This window comes from Calliopsis andreniformis, chromosome 6, assembly GCF_051401765.1.
Source record: "Calliopsis andreniformis isolate RMS-2024a chromosome 6, iyCalAndr_principal, whole genome shotgun sequence".
Taxonomy (NCBI): domain Eukaryota; kingdom Metazoa; phylum Arthropoda; class Insecta; order Hymenoptera; family Andrenidae; genus Calliopsis; species Calliopsis andreniformis.
Genome location: NC_135067.1, coordinates 22,575,410 through 22,595,987, shown reverse-complemented (window position 1 = coordinate 22,595,987; position 20,578 = coordinate 22,575,410). Strand labels below are relative to the sequence as shown.

Here is a 20,578-nt window from a genome sequence, read left to right as displayed (position 1 = left end):
CCGACAAGTCTCGTTCTGAAATTGGAAACCCGTAAATGACTGCATTCGCACCGTTGGATCGTGCAAAAACTAATCGGTTGCGGTCTCTGTTTGCAGACGGCGATCAGCAACCTGGAGGAAATGCAGCACAATTCCATGGTGTACCGCAACAACGATAGGGACAGGAGCATGGGGGTGGGACCGATGCGGTCTCGTCCGATGGAGAAGAGACACGACACCTCACCGTACAGCAGCGGTGGTCCTTATTTGTCGCCACCCCCGCCAATCACCTGGAGGAGAACCCATTCGGATTCAGCCCTACATCAGAGCGCCAACGAGGCTTGCCAGTCGGCTACCACCATCCCCCATCGACGAGGTAAGCAGACGTAGATTTCCATTTCTTTCTTGCGCTCTCACTGCATTTCAAAGGTGTGCATAAATCACGAAAACTTACGACGCAAGGGCGATTGCAATGGCTTCAGAAAATTGATGCCCTCGGGTTAAAGATACGACGCCTGCTTTATTTCGGTTCAACGTAAACTGAAGCTCGTCTATGAAAATAAGGACGTGAGTCCTCGTTGTTAATTACGCCTATGTAGATTTGTTCATCGTTTTATGGTATCATTCAGTATCCCTCGAAGACTTTCGTGTTTACTGTGGAAACACCTCTCTTCAACGATACAATATTTTTTAATGAAACGCTTGTAGTCGAAGGCGCGACCCGCGAGAAAAAAGGCGCGCCAATCAGACAGTTGCTTGTCAACCGATGGAACTGTGTCGTACCATAAAATACAGGATACATCGTGTCACCTACACCCGAAAGATGATCAATTCGTTTGATATCTGATATTCGCTATCCGGTTGCAAATCAGTCTCATAGTGAGCACTGAATATACTCCCGCGATTCCTCTTCTCCTTTTATTTGTGTCACAGCTATGTACATACGGCGTTAATAAAAAGTGTGGAACGCTCTCTGAGAGTTGACTATAGATGTCGAAACAGACGGGAAAATTCATTTAAATACGCGTCATCTGATGGAGCTCATTCCACGCAGTCTAGAATCTTAAAGAAATACCTCGCATTTTTGTCAACACTCTGCGTAAACAACATCTCCCCAAATTGAACTACATTCCCACGGTTTCCCCAAGGCAGAATTTATTTTTTCCACAAAATTGTTCGTCCTCTCTTCACCCTCGGTCCAGAAGCGCACTAACCGGCGCTGTAAATAAAATTGTCCGCCTCGCAGCCAATCTGGGACGCAATCTTACGACCATTAACTTTGTCCGCGCGTCGTCTCGTCGTCTCGTCGTCTGGGAAAAATCCTGGCATGTTTCGCGCAACAAACGCTCTCGTGTTGCTCTGAGCCGCGTAAATAATTCCATCGGCGTCACTCGGAGGCGTGCATTATTTCAGGGATTGTCGGTTGTTCTCTCAAACTTCTGCTCGGACCGATTTTATGGAGCTCGCTCTCGCCTCCGGAAATTCCCTCATTATCATGTTACCTCGTTACCTCGTCGGCGCCAACCGGCTGTCCGCTAAATTTCGCCGAGGATCAACCTCCCAGACTGTTGCGAGCCGCTCATTTTGCCCTTGTATGGATTTGCGTTCGTTAACCCTTTATGCTTCTATATGGAAGCCACAACTTGTTTCAACCATTCCTATGTCACGCTAGCTTTCACATCAAATTCTGTATTAGCTGTGCGTATTGTATTATATGTATTCGGCTTTTAGTTGTGAACAAATTTAACTAATGAAAAAGTAGTAGACCTGTGGAAATGATAGAACATTTCGAATGTTCTATATAACAAATAGTATATTGCTTATAGGAAAGTTATCCCAGTGATGAATTAAATATTGTCTGTAGAAGTAGTAAGAAAACAGACAGTTTCTTCCTGTTAGAAAACTGTCGATATCCGTGTGTCACTCGAGCTTCAAATAATAAACACGGAATCTTTTAATCGCCTCATGTTTTCTGTTCTAAAGGTTATTTACTGGCCAGATATGATGTGCTCGATGATTGGTGTCAGAAATTGTAAGGTTCCGATTCCGAGTTATTAATTCTTCAGAGGACGCCTAAAATACGAGTGAACTGTGTCCGTCTGTTTCGCTACACACCATCAGTAGAATAAGTCCCTACTCAGATATAGTTTACTGTTCATTTTCGTCCTATTTAGACATATAAAATCACATCGTACATTTTCTGACACCTGTTGTCGAACGCCCAATAGAAGTGATAATTATAACACAGTTTAGTATAGCTACCCACGTGGTTCGATAGTTTTCGTAACGATGAAAAATCTGGTGCGGAAGTTAGATCGCGAGGGAGGTCATCGTCCGCTGCGGATTTTCCGATTCCGGTCGGTGGTATACGCGGCTTCGATGATTCCCTCTTAATCTGGCAGCCGGTCGGCGACACGAGGGGATCAGGAATGAAACGTTATACCCGCAGTAACGTTAGCAAGTAGCATTAGATGGTGTTACGTTGCTGTCGCGAAATCAGACGCCCTGCCTTGGAAATGCGTCTAACGTTCATCGTCATCGAGGTAAATTGCGTGCCGAAGCGTACGCGTGTGCGAGAATGAAATTGAGCCTCGGTGAAATTGCGCCTCTCTCGAGTCGTTGTTCTCGGAACACGTTTTCGATACGTTTTCATCGCGTCTGTATCGTTTCCGCAGATCAACACACGATGAGCGGATCGGCCAGCGACAACAGGGACCTCCACCACGGATTCATCGAGCGGCCGAGATCCTCCTGCGAGATGCCTAGAGTGCCTGGGATCAAGTAAGACCCTCCAATTTCTGGTTCACGGAAAGAGCCGACTCAAATTTCGCGAATCTCGCCGCACGCCCTCTCTTGATAACGCTGCCACCTATTGTTGCGCCTCGGTCTATGCATTATTAATGCATTGCTGCTATTGTACGAGGCTTTATTGTATTCGCGACGTATTATATCGCACATACTAATGCGCTCATGTGCCAGGTTTATATAATTTTGAATAGGCCACCGTGCGGCCCGTCCTCGGGGACTTGTTTCATTTTTCACCTACCCGGGAGACTAATTCCCTCTTCTCTTTCTCCTACGTTTCGTTTTTCGTTTCCTTCTCGTTTACCTCGCGGACTGTTTGAAACATGTTTCTGGGCGCATAGATCAGAGCGATGATGGCGATCATCTGTCGAGTCTAGACGCTGTAAGACTTTTAAGATTCTGTTTGACCTGTAACCAAAACACCTGTTCATATCTTGCAGCATATACCCAAGCTCTCAACCACCTGGACAGCAAATCCCTATAGGTAACAACACAGGATCGCTGCCAGACCTGAGCAACGTTCACCTCCCTTCACCACTTCACACTCCGTTGGACCAGGAGGACCACTCAAGCAGTACACCGTTCAGCAACGTAAGTTCGGCCAATTATGCCTCTCCTGTCGCCTCTCTTTCCTCTCTTCTCGACCTCACATACATATACGCATTCTTACGAGGTTGCACGTACCTCAACGGTTCTTTTTCGTCCTCTCGACGTCCGCGATTCTTCTTTCTCTTTCGCCTCATTTGCCAAGAGAGAAAAGTCCTGTCTCTGTGATTTGCTTCACAGGCATTATTCTCGCCTGTTCACCGGTTTCTTCCTTGACATCGCAGACGGGACTTTCCTCCGAGCGATAGAATCAAATTGACATCTTATCGACGATGGCCGTGATGGTAATCATTCTGTGTATCCAGTTCAAAGAAGTATATCTGTATAAGAAAAAAAATATCTTCCTTAGTTGATCCCATCAGGGGTACATGTACAATAAGACCAGCTAATGTCAATAGGTGACACTAGCTTCGCATAGCCATCGGTCGTTAACTATTTCATCGTATAGCATTGGTCTAGAAGTTGGAGAAGAAACAGGTGGCAAATCAGAGGCGATAGTGTTCAAGATCGAGCAGCTTAAACCGTTCTCCAATGTGATCGAAAATCGGCTATTGGGCGACAATGTAGCGCGATCAGCTTTCCTCTGGGCGCGTGAAAAAATTCGTTCTCCGTCTCTGACTTGCCACTCTTTTCCCTCTCCATCCTTATCGGTTCTTTTTCTTTCTCTCCGTTCTCTTACCCTCTCTGTCCGTACGTACAGATATCAGGTAGCGTTGTTCTGTTACGTAGTATAAAAGCCTAGGGTAGGTACACATCGAGCCGGGGATATCTCTTTTGAAATGGTCGTACTGCTGGTATAATTCCAGAGTCCTCAAACGAGCAGTCCCACAAACCTGTCGCCGACCAGCTTGGCTCAAGCTGGTAGGCTATCCTTTTCACAGGATCACAATCCGACCAGCGCCCAAGTAAATATCCTTGCGATCCCGTACTATTGTGTTGGGTTTTATATGCATTGGTAGAGATTGTTGCTGCACCAACGAAGTATCCGACGCGACGAGTCCTCTTCGAATTGAAACGATTCTCTTTCCATTTTCGCGCGAATCTACAGGATAAAGGGGTAACGTTTGCTCGGCTACTTCGTGTCAGATTAGAACCTCGTGCACAGTCGGCAAAAATATGGAGAAATATCTTGCGTTGCTACCACAAATTGGCCAGAAACGCGTAAAACAAGGTTTAGATTTCCTTCGACTTATCGGTTAGGTTGCCATTGCTTCGGTGACAGTAGCGCAGGAGATTTTCTGGCCGACTGTACCATGGAATCGAGAGATCTTTCGCTTCCTACTATTTCTAGCGTAATTTTTGAGCTTGAGTACGCTTTAACGGCGAATCTCCAAATACCGAGCATTCTGATCTCGAAAGGTGTCTCGTTTCCACGACACCTGATCCGTTTGTAAGACAAAAGAAGAGAAAACGATTATACGTAGCATTGCATGAGGAGAGATATTCTGTGCTTTTCTGTGCTTCGTAACCACGAGCGTGTATCGAGTACAATATCACAGAGCTTTCGGTAGATGATAGACTCGCGCCACTATTAAAACGGACGTCACTCTGTGCTCGAGGAGAAGGGCGATCGACGGTTAAGGATAACGATTAAATTTTTTTCACCGAGTTTCGACTGGATTGCGTCGTCGCGAACGATTACGAAAGAGCTCCGATCGCCCATTTAAACGCTTTACTTGGATCGTAATTACCGTGGCACGGCCTACACGCGTACAGTTTCTGTATGCTAGAATTATCATTGCTCGGTGAAGCAATCTCTGGCATGGTTTGGTTAATCGATGTCTAGATTAGTCGTAGCCTAGTCGAGTATCGATCTTATTTCGCGCACCGTGGCAAAGAACCGTAAACGTTGTAAATAAGTCCCTTCGAGAGCCCTCGAAATCTGTTGGCCTAGATGCGGCTTCCTGTCGATTAAGAAAATTTCTAATCCTCCGTTTAACGGCCATTAGCTAGTAGCTGTTCCCTTGAACGTCGTTTCCTGTACGATGCATGCTCCGTTCCGTAGCGAAAAATCAGCGATCGATCGATTCCATCGGGTCGCCGCGGTCAATGGGGGAAATTCATTCTTCCGTTATTTATAACGTCGATCGAGACTAAGGAAGAGACTGACGGGAGATTATTTTTGTAAAACGAAAAGTCCTCGGCCTCCCCTCCGTCTCTCTACCCTCTTTAAAGAAGCTGCACTCGAGAACCCTGCTCGTATCACTTTCTTTTCGTGCGCTTATTGGCCACTGTTCATCTTCTTTTATTTTTATTTTGCCTTTGTTGTAGTGTTTGTTTTGTGTTTGTTATTTTGCAGAACCATTTATCAGTGCCTGTTAACTCTAGGTTCCTTCACACGTGTAAGGTTAGTAGCGATTACGAGACATTTTTTTTTAAGCTTATAGTTACCAACGCGACTACTCCCGACACGGCTCTTTTTCCATCTAGTTTCTTTTCCCTTTTACTTTTTTTTATTCGCTTATTATAGTATCGAGCTTGTGGACCACGTTCATAGTTTAGTTGTCCTCGTCGGATTGAAAGTCACGGCTTACCACGTTTCGAGAGCCGCGACAATTCGAGTGTTATGTTTATGAAAAAAAATGTTAGCCAGATCGTCGGAGGAGACACGGGTAAATGGAAAATGTTTGTCGTCGAGTTTGAAACTTGCCCCCTCGGTTCGGCCACGATGCTCGAACTGCCAGGGGAAGTGGTTATTTCATCAGCAACTAAAAGTTCCGTATCACTGGGGAAACTTTGTTTGCTAAATGAATTCGGTATCTTTGGATCTTGTTTGCATTCGTGAGGCTTCTGAGAAGAAAGAACCTATCTGAAATACTTAACGCACAAGTGAAAAGAAGGCGTGACCTCACCTCTGACGATCTCCCAGTTCGAGTATCGACGCATCGCGACCCGTGGTAATCCACTTCCGTGACTTTGAATGTTCGAAATCGGCGTAGAGGATCGATTGCGCGATGCTCGTTGCGGCTAGTGACTATTCATGCTGGCTACGCGAAGGAAAGGAAAAAAAAATGAATAGTCGACAGACCGCCGACCGATCGTTAATAGCGATGGCTGTGAAACAGGGTGTGGCGCTGGAAAACAGCACAAGTACTTCGCAACAGGATCTTCAGAGCTATTCGCAACAACCGGTGCCGCCGCCGCCGCCACCGACGGCGACGTCCCACAGCCCGACTGGCCACTACATTTATCAGCAACCGCACAGTCCTGTGCCACCGCAAAGTCCAGTTAGTATGCCACCTTACTTTTCTTAAGTCTACGACAACCCCTACGACAAAACCCAGAGTTTCAGTTCGAAATTAAGGAGCATAGTGTTCTTAGAAACCATTTAGAAGCTTTCACGTCGCGTCCTATAAGTCTACATATACCGGCTATTCGACGACAGATATCAGAAAGTTGAAGGGCCGATTCTACACGATAAAGTAAAGAGACACTTTGCGGTGTCTGACTTGGGTCTTATTCTACTGATGTTTCTATGTCTTATCCAGTTACTGCAGCCCAGCAGTGGAATATGTCCATTACATCTCGTTGAAACGGCCTTTCAAGTAAATATTTTAATCTGACTTCGAAAAGAAACAATCAAACGCAAAAGTGTATGGTATGTAATAAACATAAGATCCGGCGAGAAAGTAGATACTGTTGCGACATTATTGTCGCCCGAGTTTCACGCACTTTACCATAAGACATTTTACACTTTGTAGAAGGCTTTATTTACAAGGATATATAATAGACTGTCTGGTCGTTTCGCACTCATGTATCACGATTGCGTTTACGAGGACTGACAGCTGTCAAACTGTCGGCGCAGTCGATTTTCTTCGATCTTCGACCGTCTTCTCGCGAATACCAGTTGGCTGTGGCTGCATACCAGATGCTCGCAACAATACCAATGTTGTAGGCTTATGTGTTGATCTATGCTTTGAAATATATCATACACAAATTCATTATTAAATGGTTTTCAATATATTTTTATGTTAAACATGTTAAGTTAAATTTGTTCCTTATTATCAGTATTGAATCTTTTTCTTTATAATTCATTACCAATTAAAATTGAGGAAATGTATATTTTGGTCAGTGAGCGTAATGATATGCCATAGCCAATCGCAGCGACTGACACGTGTATGTAATGCCGTCTGTATTGATGGCTTTTTCCAAGAATGCACCGCAGTCGAAGGGTTAACAGCATCGCGTGATGAGGGAAGAAATTTTTCCAGGAATTTGTTCACTCAGCTAAGTCTGTATAGGAAATCTCTATCGTTGGTCTAACTTCTGCCACAGAAATCGTCGCAGCCTCAGACGCAACAGCAGCAACAGCAGCAACAGCAGCAACTGAACTCGTTAGGCTCGTACAGGTCCTCGCAGCAGGTGAACAGCCCGTCGCCGCAATCTTCGCCTAGTCTAACGGTTCAAGTGAGTACAGTACATATTTTGTGTGAGTGTCTTTTAAGGAAATCTCTTAAGTATCCTGGCAAAGGTTAACCGGTCTTAAGAGCTTAGAACCGCTATTCGTTCGAAGATTGATGTTCCTGGCGGCGACAAGAAATCTACAGTTTCAGTTTCGCTAAAAACCGGACAAATTGCGGTCATTAAAGGGAGAACGGTTTTTGTCGGTTCCAGGGGAGTCCCTTGAGCTACAGCAACAATCCATCGGCGCCTCCTAGTCCCACGGGTCATCCGGGTCCACCGAATTTAACTTCGGACGGCCTCGATCAGAGCAACTACTTCATGAACCAGGCGCAGGCTCTCCAGCAGGGCTTCGAGCAGTTCACGATGGTTAGTAAAGCATCCGGTTTCCGGTTTTATCACGTTTTACATGACGCTCGCGAGACGGTAGGTTGGCAACAGTCCAACGATGCGTACAGTTTCCCCGTTTCGAGACAGGGCAGCGTTTCGTTTTGGCTTTCACGTGCAAAGAATCGTCGATCGTGATTGGTTCGATCAGTTCGCTCGCCGAGTTTCGAGTATCGTTTCGAGTTTCGAGACTGGAATACCTCTGTTCGCGAAAGTACCACTACATCCCACGCTCACTCCTCCGATACATCGGTGATGGTGGATCGATCGTGTGGTTGTTAACAAATTTTAACAAACACGCACGGCACCGTTCGTTTGATCAGTCATATGTTTTATTTCTCGTCCGCCTTTACGCAGAATTCGCCAGCAATTCCATTTTGTGTCAGAACAATAGAAATTTGTCAATTTCCCGTTCTCTGAGAATCCACAAAGTCGTGGTTATCGCAAACGTAGACGACGCAAACATGCTGGATGCGCGTTTTAATCCGCCCGTAATTATCTGTTTGTGCACACGAAAGGGAGTGGTAAGTACGCGAGCGATTCTTTTCGTTCTTTTTGCGTGAGATTAGTGGATGCTGCTGGGTATGTATAATCGCAGAACACACAGCATTTTCGGTGCTCTTTCGCGTAGAACGCGGTCCTGGGACTCTAGGTGCATGAAAACCGACCTCCTGTCGGCGTCCTCTTTCTGTTTCAATCGCAGTAGGTCAAGAAGCGCAGTCGCATTTTCCAGTTTATTCAGTCGAGAATGATGTTTCCTTGAACTTTAATCGCTAATTTACGCTGTACACTGCTACTCTATCGCTCTTGTTTTTCTTCTGTTTCCGTCGCCAGAGAGCCACCGGCTGATTTCTCTCGCAGCAAAACCGGAGAATTTCGTGGCTTTCTTTTCTGCATAGACTTCTTCTGTTCGGTGACTGGCCTTCGCGGAGCTAACGAACGATGCAACATGAATTATTCCATGCGTGTCCTTGCTGGCGCATCTCTCGTTTTGGCCAGCGGGCATTCCGCCGCTCAAAAACGTCGAAAATTATGCGAGTTAATAATCGATACGCGGACTGTCGCTGTCGTTCGCGTCGCCGAGCATCGTTAACCACTGCTGCTGAACGATTAGCGATTTCTGCTCGATCGTCCACTTGGGAATCCTCGCCGCGTTCCAGGGCCACGTGGAAGAACGTTTTCAAGCTTGTACGTCTTTCTCTTGCATGCGTTTGCGAATTTTTTCGCAGCTGAGCACTCTTTCGTTGCGCTCTTTGCTCATGGAACGATTCTTTCGGTGTCGCCTAGCGATAGAAACAGCAGCCGCAGCAGCATAAGTGTATTTTTTTTCTTTTGACACACGCTTACTTGAGCAGAAAGAAAAGAGACAGCGACGACACACATTTTCGTACGTTCTACCCGATACCCTTAATCTCTAGTTGAGCAATACACTGAAATGTTAAGCCTTGATGTTTATCTGTTGCCCGCATCCGTCAGGATTGGCCGAAATTCGCGCAGCAGCTGATGGAACTTGGTTGCACCTGGACCACGCAGATAGAGGTGAAATAACGTCCATTAGCAAACTTTATCAAACCTGTTTATGTTCTTTTATCAACCCTCTCCGACTTGCTTCCGTCACGTGCGTCAACCCGAAACATCAATGTCTATACCTACACGGCTTAAAAATAGAATTATGTTTCATGTGTAACGCACTGTGTTCGATAGATTCGAATGATTGATAAACTGTGCTATCGCCACTGGGAAACCGTATTCCCGATGCAAAGGAAAAACTTGCGAAATTAATCTCGATAGAGAAGCTCCGAGTCCACAAAAGTTGGCGAGCAAAAGCGCTTACGGTTTGATTCGATCCTCCTTTTGTTTCTCCGCTTCCATCGCACCCTCTGACTCCTGGTTCCTCGCACGGAAGCCCTCGTTCCTCGAAGGCAGGAGCAGAACGCGAGCTTAAGGACCAGACCACCTTTCTTGCCTTCCCTTCGATCCTGGCTACAGAACACCGCCCATCGTTTCTTTCGATTCTATTTCGTCTCTTTTTTCTCGCTTCAGATGGACACGCCTGTGCAGACCAACACGATGGGATCGTTTATCGACTCACCGAATCACACCACGAATTACGCGCAGGTGAGCATCGCCACTCCAAGCAGTGTTTGCTTGGTAATTTCCAAAGTTCAAAGGTCTCTGATCTCTATCGTAATGGATTCGGTAGGATTGGGTATCTGAACCACAGCATAGGATTCGTTGTTTGATAGACTTGCTAATCAGTAATAGTATTTACTTTCTCTGTAGAGATAGAAGTTTCCAACTTTCTTCGATAGCACATCCAGACATACTTGTTGAAAATTGAGAAAAATATACCTATACCTTTTATTTATTCAAAATTCTTAATATATTTATATCCATGGGAAAGAGAACCGGTAATTGTTCAAAGCTAATGTTTCACTTCACGGAATTTTCTTGCAGAACGACGTGATAAATGTCGGAGGTGAATTAGGCAGCGGAGATGCCGGTTATTTCAGCACCAGCCCGCAAATGGCATATCAGCCTACGACAACGACGGCCACCACAACCACCCAACAACTCACGCCGCAGACACCTAACACCCCTACGATCATCCTCACTGGTAGGTATAAATTTCAAAGATCCAACAGGTGTTATTTCCGTATCGACGGCTTGTACGAAAAACACCGACTAAACTACGCTTCGGGCTCCAGAGGCTGATATAAATATAATAGGTTAACGAGGGCATCGTCGAACTTTCTTGAAAAAATAAATTCACTGTTTCTTAATTAATTCACAAATAATATTGGGTCAATGATTTTAGTTTCAAAATTAGAATGATGCAAGAGAAGGATACTCGAATATTTCCGGATATTTCCTCCACTCTTCATTTACCTTTAAGTGTAGCAGTCTAATAATTATGGAAGTAAAGAAGAAATGAGTCGAAAAATTTAACAATTGAACATTTCTACAACAGTTTGGCAAGTTAGCCAAGTTATTAAAATGAAATAAACGTCTAGCATCACTAATTACTCTAATTTGCAGATTTCTCGGGGGCAGACGACCCCGAATTCGTGAAGGACTTTGGGTCAGCGATGTTGGGGAGCGATTTCGACACGGATCTCTTTCCATCGGACGATGCTTTGAGGCAGGGCCTCGACCCCATCGACGTGGATGGTTTGCAAATGCTCACCGACCCAACGATGGTTATATCCGACCCCAACACCGAGGCCCATTTTAGGCTAGATCGACATTAAGGCGAGACAAATTTTACTCATTTACGATTACGCGCTGACTATATTACGTAGGAGAATACAAATTCTTGTCTCTGTCCTGGTGTCGCGATTTATTCTTGGGACACTTTGACAAATGGGACGAAACCGGATCGTCTGGTCGCTAACGCATCTTCGACAGGAGAACCGGATTCCTCGACTCGCGTGCTAAATCAGTTACTACGATTGACAGATTTATCCTTAGAAATTAGCCTATCGCGTTCATAGAACGAAACAGAAACGACGAGTTTCGCGGAGAACGTTGTCTCTAGACGGAAGAGCGTGTGGCGGTCGACGAGAGCGGTGTCCCGTTCGTGATAAACCGTTAATTGAAGATTAAGTAATACAAATCTTTATTAACCCTTTTTTTATTTTATACTACTTTGTACATTGTATCATGTATGATCTCTAAGAAGCACAAAACAAAATGTCTACTGATTTATACATGCTTTTGTCATATACGATCCTAGTAAGGTAAAAAGTCTACTGTTTAGGTGAAATTAACGTTTAGAGAGAGATAAAACAGATATGTTGTGAGTCGATCGTGCTCCTCGCAGAGCATATTTAACGGGGAATGAGAATAGAAGGCGAGATACGCGTAAGAACGTAGACACGAGAGAGGAGGGAGACACCTTTCGACGGTACCTTGCCGGAAATTGTCGTAAATTGTCGTCGAGCATTCGAACCACTCTTTGCCCTTTCCTTCGTTGCGCGCTTTTGCTCAGCCTCCGAACAAGTTCCACCTACGTTTCGCGATTCTTCTCCATAGTAGAAAAGAAAGTAAATAAACGATACGGTTCTGTCACCGATCAGTGTCGAATCGTTCGAAAAGCATGCGTTCATTTCGTTCTCGTCGCTCGCAGTGTCACCTCGAAGCAGAAGAGAAATGGGAAAACGCAAAGACGAGCGTACCTTCGCCCGTGTACCCTCGCCGGTGGTCAATTGTTTTTTGAAAGTAATACGCTGTACTTTGTATACACGTTAAATAATTAATCGAGTTAGATTGTAATGATAATATAAAAGTGAATCACAAAAATTATATGACGCTTATACTCCGTATACAACAGTGTACGTACGTAGTGGTAATCGACCTTCTTCGAACGCCATTCAGAACTCGTTATTCTTAGGCGTAGATGAGGCAAACCAACAAATATGTTGAAGGGGCTTAGGCTACACAGTACATTTCCAAATGTTAACAGAAGTTATCCGCGCTTAATTTATTGGCATCTTTTTACATCGATGGAATTTTATTCCCAAAAGTTCCTTGCGTTCAGTCAGGAAAAATATGAGATTGTTGCAATGATGTTTTATGACCGTTTACGAATGTACAAGTAAAAGAATATCGAGGCTGTAACAGAATTGTGCGGGGGAGTTGTTGGTTCTAGAACATAATTCTGGAACAGCCTATATACAATCTGTTTAAGAAGATATCATTAATTTATTGCCACCAGTTGGATCGATTCTGAAATGTTTAACTTGCCGTGATCATGCGTCTAACTACACTCTTTGGATTCGATTGAGTAATTCGCTTCTTCTGCTTCTTCATGCTTCTCTGAGACGAGAGAGATGAGTGAAGAAAGTGAGTAATCAATATGCTAAACTGATGTTTCGAAGCACAGTTATCGAACGCTTTTAATGTCGTTCCGACCAATCGAATTTTATAGAGTTGAAACTTGTTGAGATTTCCATAAAGTTTATACCTCTGATTGTTTCCTAGCTGCGTCGTTGTTGGCGGTTCTAAACGGTCCTCGTAAGCCTGGTGTACCGAGTGTACTGCCTACTGTGCCTAAGCACAAAATCCAATCCAACTTTTAGGTGTTTGCATTTAAGAATACGCGATGATGCCTACGATAACAGATCGTTCGAAGATCGAGCAACTCTTTGCGCGCAGAATAGGATGTCAAATCATGATCATTCTGACTTCGAGTTACAAACCACACCACAAAGACATCACGCGAGGAGATTGGCTAAATTATTACATACTGATTAGTGAAAACTTTTGGACAATTACCTCAGCATAATTTATTTATTAATAATTTATTTACGAAGTTTCATTAGAATCAGTGCCTAACATTTCATACAGTCTCCATATCAGCATTTACCACCTTTGGTAAATTTACTACGTAGCACGACGCTCTGTAGATTCTTGGCATACGTTCTTCCTCGCGTCATTGTCGACAATCTAATTTTCGATCTCGATTGGTAGGTAGAAACACGCAAGTATCGGTCAATTTTGAGAGAATCTTCGTAAAGTAGGACATTTGAAAGTCGTCGGCCCAGTTCTACGGCTCACCTATGGGAATCTTGGGGAGCAATGCAATTCACCAACAACAGCGAAAAAAAGAGTCTATACGTTGAAACTGCGAAAAGTCTAATTGTTGTTACAAATCGGTTTGATGGAAATTGTAAGGAAACCGATGCGATATTATCTCCGTCTAGGCGAAAGAAGGAAGGTGTTGTCTGGTCAAATAGAACTTTCTTCCCTCCGTTTCTTTCGCTCCTCTCGCGAAAGTCTCGTCGCGCGCGAGACGGTGCCAAAGCACGTAGATGTTCGTCGCTCGTAGATTGTAAGACAGACCGTAAGATTTACGCGATACGTGCAATATAAGAGATAATGTAACGCGATCCGTCGGTGGTCGCCTAAACGTATAAGTTACCTTAGACTCGAACTCGTCACGTCACTTTTTCCCATCGAAGGATCGCCCCTTCGTCACTTCTCTCTTTTTGTAAATTTATAGTACTTAAGCATGTCGATTGCGAGCGTGGATCATCATTCCACTCGCGATAATCGTCGATCTGGATAGAGGAAGGTGTAGTGATCAAAAAGTGCAATTTAACCGGAGATTGAAGATTATGGTGAGTGGACGCGAGGACCGACATTACGATTGAGGATCAAAGAATACAAAGAAAGTAGTGACTATAAATGAACTAATGTCGTGTTCTCGTGAACTTGAAGAATAAAGAAACATGTAGAGCGAGATCTCCAAGAAATCAAAAGAAGGGATGACTTTTTTTTCGATTTCGAGGAGATCTGTAAACGACCAAAACATTACCAAGGAATCCACCGATTCGAGCGAAAAAGTATAGCTACGTGTGCATAGGGACACATATCGTACGATTTTTTCTGCACATTTTCAAACATATTCGGTGTAATTTCTGACCAAGGAAAACAAGAAATAAGCGGTAGTTGAAAAGCTGTTTAGGGCAAACAAAGGAATAGTAAAATTTTCTCAGAAAAAATATGCAAGATGTATCCTCATGTATACGTAACTTGGGTAATATCAACAGTTCCATTCATATCTACAATGTTGCACAAGATTTTTGTGTAAGATTCGAGACATTCTCTCTCTCTCTCTCTCTCTCTCTCTCTCTCTCTCTCTCTCTCTCTCTCTCTCAAACACACACACACACACACTCTCTCCACCTCTCTTTCTGCCTCTCTCTGAATTCCAGTTTTCCCGTTTCTTATCTCGATATACATGCACGAATACAAAGAATAAAGTAATCTCACTTTTCCTTGCTCTCTGTCTCTCCCTCTCTCTCTCACATGCAAACGTGCACCATCGTGCATAACTGTTTGAACGATAGACGCAGCCTGAACTTGTTATTTGTTACTTGTTGCTTAATCTATTGCCTTATTATCTTTCCGAGATTGCACGAGAACTGAAAAGAAGTTAATTGGCAAATATACATGAACGACTCTTCAGAAGTATTGGGTATCTGCTCCACGAGGCACAGATTTGAGCAACAATGATTGATACGTACGAGGGCATTGTTCGGACGATCATGAATGTTGGTGCACACACGCTCTTTCTGAGAGAAAGAGAGCGACTTAACGAAAGGTCAGTGCGTTGATTCGATATCGTACTCGCGGTAAGAGATCGATCGCGCCGCGCGTCGCAAAGCAAACGCGCGGTTAGAACGTAGATCAAGCGGAAAGAAAAAGGGAAACCGAAGGGCAGAGGTAGTAGGAAAACAGCTGCCTGTCTCGGCTTCGATCAAATCTTGTCATCGAGCGCGACGACAGCTTGAAGGATGACAAATAGGAGAAAAGGAAACGTTGTAATATTTGTATATAGCCATGTTACATCGTGGTAAAGAAATTACTATATTATAAATATATCACGTATATAAATATATACATATATATATATATATATATACATATATATACGCGTACGTATATGTGTATATATACATAGAGACATATAAATATTAAGTCTGTAATGCCGTTACGTTGTTGTATCATAATTATTGTGAACACCATTTCTCAGACATCGATTTTTTTAAATAAAAACGTCTCTATCGACACATACCAAGCAAGTACCAAGCTGAGCGTCCGTCGTGCAATCCACCGAATTTAAAGTCCGATTATGCACTTGGCTCGTAGCTTTCTCACCTCGTCTCGTCTCGATTCGCGTCATCCGCTGTCCCTTTCGCGCATTTCTCTCATCCTTATTGTCAAATTCTATTCATTCGATGTCGTTTACTATATCACTAGTCTCAAGGAAAATGTTACTCCGAAGTGGTTGGAAAAATGTCAATTCTCGTCGCTCGAAATTTATTCTAAAGAAGGTAAAGGGAAACGCGGATGAAGATTTGACTCTATATGAAGTCAATCGCGATACGACCAATTCCTCGCCCTCGAAATCAGCTTGCGAACAGAGACGCGACGAAAGAGCTTGGTCAGCACGTGGGGTCGACGTCACGGTTCCATTCACGTGAGAAATTCTATTACATTTAGCATTTGCACTCAAATTTTGATCACTTTATCGAAAGCAGTAACAACATTTTCCCTTGATCCTTTTGTTAAATTATAATATATTCGATTCAGATGACAGTGTTTGCGCTACACTACCCCCTTACGAACGGCACACTAAAGTAAAGGAAGAAATGTGGATACAATCACGGTCGAACGATCCTGGAGATGAAAAATTAGCCGAATCGGAGTCGAAGTTTCGTAGTGTAGGTTTTTGTAGCGAGACTTCGACATCGATAGGGCGACCTTTAGCTGGTAAATTTGCGCATACTAGACAGACAGTGGACGTCGACGCGATACATCCACCGAAATCGGTTAAAAAGGTATACAAAAGTAACATCACCTTCGGCATTTCTCGCACGGCACCGTGGACCTTTTGCCCGTCGTTGTGTAAATAATTGTTTCATATTGTTATAAGGTAGAGAACGCGGTGCATAAGAGGAGAGAGACGGTTGATTAACAATTGGGGACGGCGGGGCTCGCTTGTGCCGTGAATGAAAAACAAGTCAAAGTCTCCTCCCCTCCCCCCCGTAATGTAAGCGCACAAAAGAGATTTAAAAAACGATCTATGTGTCTTCTTCGTGTTTAATCGTATCTTTGTTATTAAATCTTGAACGTCTACGAATGCGTCTCTGTGTATTTGCCTGGGCACCACCTCTTTCCCTCTAGTTATACAGCTCGCCTGGAGAGTCTCATCATTTGGTAGAGATAAGGAAGAAAACAGTCTAAGGATCCAAGGTCTAATTTTATTTTCCTATCGTACAGTATTTTCCTCATTGTACGTTATTGCTTTAGTTACAAAACTGCGGGAAACATCGAGCTAGAAACGTCGGAGGAGCCTGTTCGAAACGTTTTTACATTTTGAGATACAGTTAATCGCAATGTAAACTAAGTACCTTTACAGCTAATTACGTCAGTACACATTCTGTTGCATATAGACACCGTTTGTTTGATTGAGAAGTATTATTCGTGAGTTGCAAATTTTAAAGGAATGATAAGGATATCGCAGCCTCTTCCGTCGCCGGGCTAGGACTTTGAAGCTGAGGGACGAAGGACTCGTTTGATCCTTTTGAATCGAGCTAAAGCCACACCAGGTTCACCATTTAAACCACCGAACGCCTCTCCATATTCTGTTGCTAATGGTCCAAGTTCCTCGTTCCCAACTAAGGAAGCTATTGACCCAGACTTTCTTTCCGACAGAGAACTTTGGTCCGCAATCGCCTTTTCGTCCTCTGCCGTTCTTAGCGATGATCCGGACTGTAGGTAACAAGATTTCAGAAATTTTATTCGATCTTTAAGGATTTAAGCAGATTTGGTATAACGTAAGAATAATTGAATGCCAATCCTGTTAAATATATAACTACGATTTTACACCTTGCTATTTTTTAAACTCCCCTGCAAGCTGGAATCTAAGCTAACATCAGGAGGAAGATTATCTTCCAATTTAACAGTGCCTTGTTCTGGAACAAGCATAAAATTCTTTGTTCTTCTTCTTCTCCTTTTCTTCCCCGCGTTGCGCTCATGCCTCATCAAAAACACCTGTCGCGGGTACTCTCGTTTCGGTACCATTTTGGCAGGTAAGGAGGGTTGTTCTAATTTACTAGCTGACCGCTTCCTCGTCGCTCCTCGATTTGTCTTCTTAGCAGCATTCAAATTTGCTTCACTACTTCTAAGTTTTCCCTGATTACTATCATCTTGTCTTTTCCTCCGTTTTACCGATCGCTTCCCAGCATTTTCTCGCACTTGAAGCTTCCCAGAACTCTTAGTCGATCTCTTCGACAAATTCTCCTTCTTTTCTGATGGTTCAGGCTGCAGGGCCTGCTCCTGGTCCTCGTTCTCTTCATCAAACAGTTCATCAAACTTGGCGTTGTTCTCCCGGATGTCCTTCATCTTCTGATTCTCCGCGATCTCGCGCTTGATTTGCTCTTTGATCGAATCTATCTTCCGCTGGATCTGTTCCTCCATCCGTTTCTCGTATTCTGCGTCAGTCTGCTCTCCCGTGGCAGCTTCAGGGTTCCCTGAACTTTCGAGCTTCCCAGTGCTTTCAGGAGCTGGAGCTCCTGCGCCGTTCATAGGAACCTCCACCTTCGTTGACTCTGGATTGGCAATGTCAGCCACGATTTTTGGCTCCTCCTGCTTAGGAGCCCCCTCGAAACTTGCGGACTCGCTGGAAGCTCTTTTATCATTAGACAGGCTGCTTTCTTCCTGCGGTTTTCCATCTACCACCACTTCCTGACCCTCTTCATTTAAGGACTTCGCGTTCACGTTTCTTTCGGCCTCCTGTGGCTCGATCAGAGACTTTGGAGCATCAGGATTTACTTTGGATTCGTCTTTCTCCTGTTTCTCAGCGACGTTTCTCTTTGATTCTTCCGCCTGCTCGCTGACATCCTTATCCCCCTTATTCTTCTGATCCTCAGCCACTGCCATCTCCTTCTTGGCGTCCTTTAAAGCTGCGTCTGCGTCTTTCGACGAGTCACTCGAGGCCCCAAGGTTCTCTTCCTTTCCTGTAATTTCAGAGTTCTGTGGCCCCTTTGAACCCTCGCTTTTCTCTCTCTTTACCCTCGTGTCAGCGTGAGCTTTTCTCTTTTCAGTCTGCTCATCTAGCGACTCTCGTTCCTCTACTGCAGCTGTGTCCTCTGCTACTTCACCAGGGTCTTCGTTCGCTTCCTCGTAGTCCTCTGACCCAGAGATGCCTCTCTTCACGACGTCCTTCGCCTCGAAGTCGTCGTACAGACTGGATCTCTCCTCCTGATCGATGAACCTCTCGGAGTCCTCTCCGACACGGAACTCTCCACTTTTGTATTTCGATTCCTTGTTCTCTGCGTTAGCCGCTGTCTCGTCCTCCACTTCATCAGCGTACTCGGACCTGTCCTGGTCGACGGGGACCTCGTAATCGCTGGAGTCTTTGCTAGAGAGCTTCGGCAAGTCCCTGGAAAAACGGTCGACTCTAGAGGAAGTTTTGCTAGACGCTGAACGCTTCTCGTCGCTCTTCTCAGCTCCACTCTTTGCAACACTCCTCTTAGTATTCTCTCGCTTCACCCTTATACGCTGCTCCCTTTCTTCAGATGGAGTGTAGAATTTGGTCTCTGCCTTGGGACTGTGCTGAAGATCTGTTGCGGCATTTTTCTGGTCTTTGGAGGCTCGAAAAATTTTCTCGATGGATGGGTCTAGACTGTTGTGCAGGTCTTCTGCGAAGTCGCTGACGTCTACGTTGCTGGAATCAAGAATTAAAATGAAATGTCGTGCGAAGTGCGGAAATGGAGCTTGCTAGATTAAATGAGAGGTCAGCGATGATAATAGCTACTTAGGTTTAAGTTTTTTTGATAGAAGAAACTAGAGGGAGCCAAAGAAGGATAAGGACAGGCTATATTCTAGTAGTACCTCGAGCTGTCTTTGAGGAACTCTGAAGCGCAGTGAGGCAGCAGGGAGTGAAGCAGTATCGACAGGATGAGAATCTGTACGCAGTTGAACCGAAATCGTTCGTTCATGGTGTCATAGAGAGGCCATCTGCCTGCAAATGGACGTGCAGAGATACTTCCATATTTTGGAGGTGTTTTCGGTATAAAAATGTATTGGGCAACGTTGGTGCCGCGTGAATGAGGCAGCAGTCGATTAAGCACGATCGAGAAAGTGCTTTTGTTCCGATTGACAGATCGTAGTCATGGAAATGGTTCGTGAAAACGTCTCTATCATTATCATATTTCTTTAATTCTAGATACGACTCCGCCTCATTCCTATTTTAACAAGTAGACAAGTAATTTCGATTCATCTCCTATATCGTGACATTTCGGTAGTCGTGGAACTTGGTGTCGTTATGGAGTAAGCTCTGTTACACAAAATAATCTTCTTTATTATCGCACATCGAGCTACAGACAGTTGCACACCGTATGTACACAAAGATTACAAATGAGCAATGCTTGATAATTTGGCGTAGTTTCGCTCGAAAATGTACCACTTGTTCGCCACTTATAAAATACAGTGTTAGGATCGTTGAACTTGTCGATTAGAACTATTTAAAGGATAAATGCAGTAACGTACCTATGAGAACGTACAGTACTATGAGCGGTACATTTCCTTGACAGTACATTTTGAACGTGATTAGGAAATATTACTCCTTCCTATGCTATAATTTTTTTCGCTCGATTGCATGTAAACCCAGTATACATACACGAGATGTTTCTTCAGTAATATTATCAACAGAACGGTGCAGAGATTGTGAAATACATACAAATTAAACGAAATCAATAAGTACAAAAAAATGATAGCTAGAGAAATCCACAGAGCTCTATTTATTCACACTTTTTGTGAACAGCCCTTGGTCTCATATGAATTGTAACAGAATGAATTTTCTACTTTTTATTAGAAAAAGACTGTG

At 44.1% G+C, this 20,578-nt stretch overlaps 2 protein-coding genes across 9 annotated transcripts in view; one reads left to right on the top strand and one right to left on the bottom strand.

Annotated features, from left to right (window-relative positions):
* Nucleotides 1–11,501, top strand: part of Crtc (CREB-regulated transcription coactivator) — a 37,594-nt gene extending 26,093 nt beyond the window's left edge. For 3 of the 8 annotated variants that reach the window (XM_076380976.1, XM_076380972.1, XM_076380979.1), the window contains 11 exons: nt 97–355; nt 2,655–2,760; nt 3,225–3,375; nt 4,197–4,295; nt 5,690–5,737; nt 6,456–6,617; nt 7,666–7,797; nt 8,005–8,160; nt 10,222–10,296; nt 10,636–10,795; nt 11,218–11,501. In XM_076380976.1, the coding sequence (XP_076237091.1) occupies nt 97–355; nt 2,655–2,760; nt 3,225–3,375; nt 4,197–4,295; nt 5,690–5,737; nt 6,456–6,617; nt 7,666–7,797; nt 8,005–8,160; nt 10,222–10,296; nt 10,636–10,795; nt 11,218–11,429 (1,560 nt within the window). In that variant the 3' untranslated portion in view covers nt 11,430–11,501. The remainder of the gene's footprint in view (nt 1–96; nt 356–2,654; nt 2,761–3,224; nt 3,376–4,196; nt 4,296–5,689; nt 5,738–6,455; nt 6,618–7,665; nt 7,798–8,004; nt 8,161–10,221; nt 10,297–10,635; nt 10,796–11,217) is intronic. The other 5 variants (XM_076380974.1, XM_076380973.1, XM_076380975.1 and 2 more) reach the window with 5 other exon arrangements.
* A 5,428-nt stretch (nt 11,502–16,929) lies between these two features.
* On the bottom strand, nt 16,930–19,896 carry LOC143180197 (uncharacterized). The gene is made up of 4 exons (XM_076379756.1): nt 19,886–19,896; nt 19,585–19,836; nt 17,575–19,417; nt 16,930–17,505 (listed from the first exon to the last, which is right to left on the bottom strand). The coding sequence occupies exons 1-4, from the start codon at nt 19,894–19,896 to the stop codon at nt 17,230–17,232; spliced, it is 2,382 nt and encodes a 793-aa protein (XP_076235871.1). The 3' UTR covers nt 16,930–17,229.
* Between the last annotated feature and the right edge of the window lie 682 nt (nt 19,897–20,578).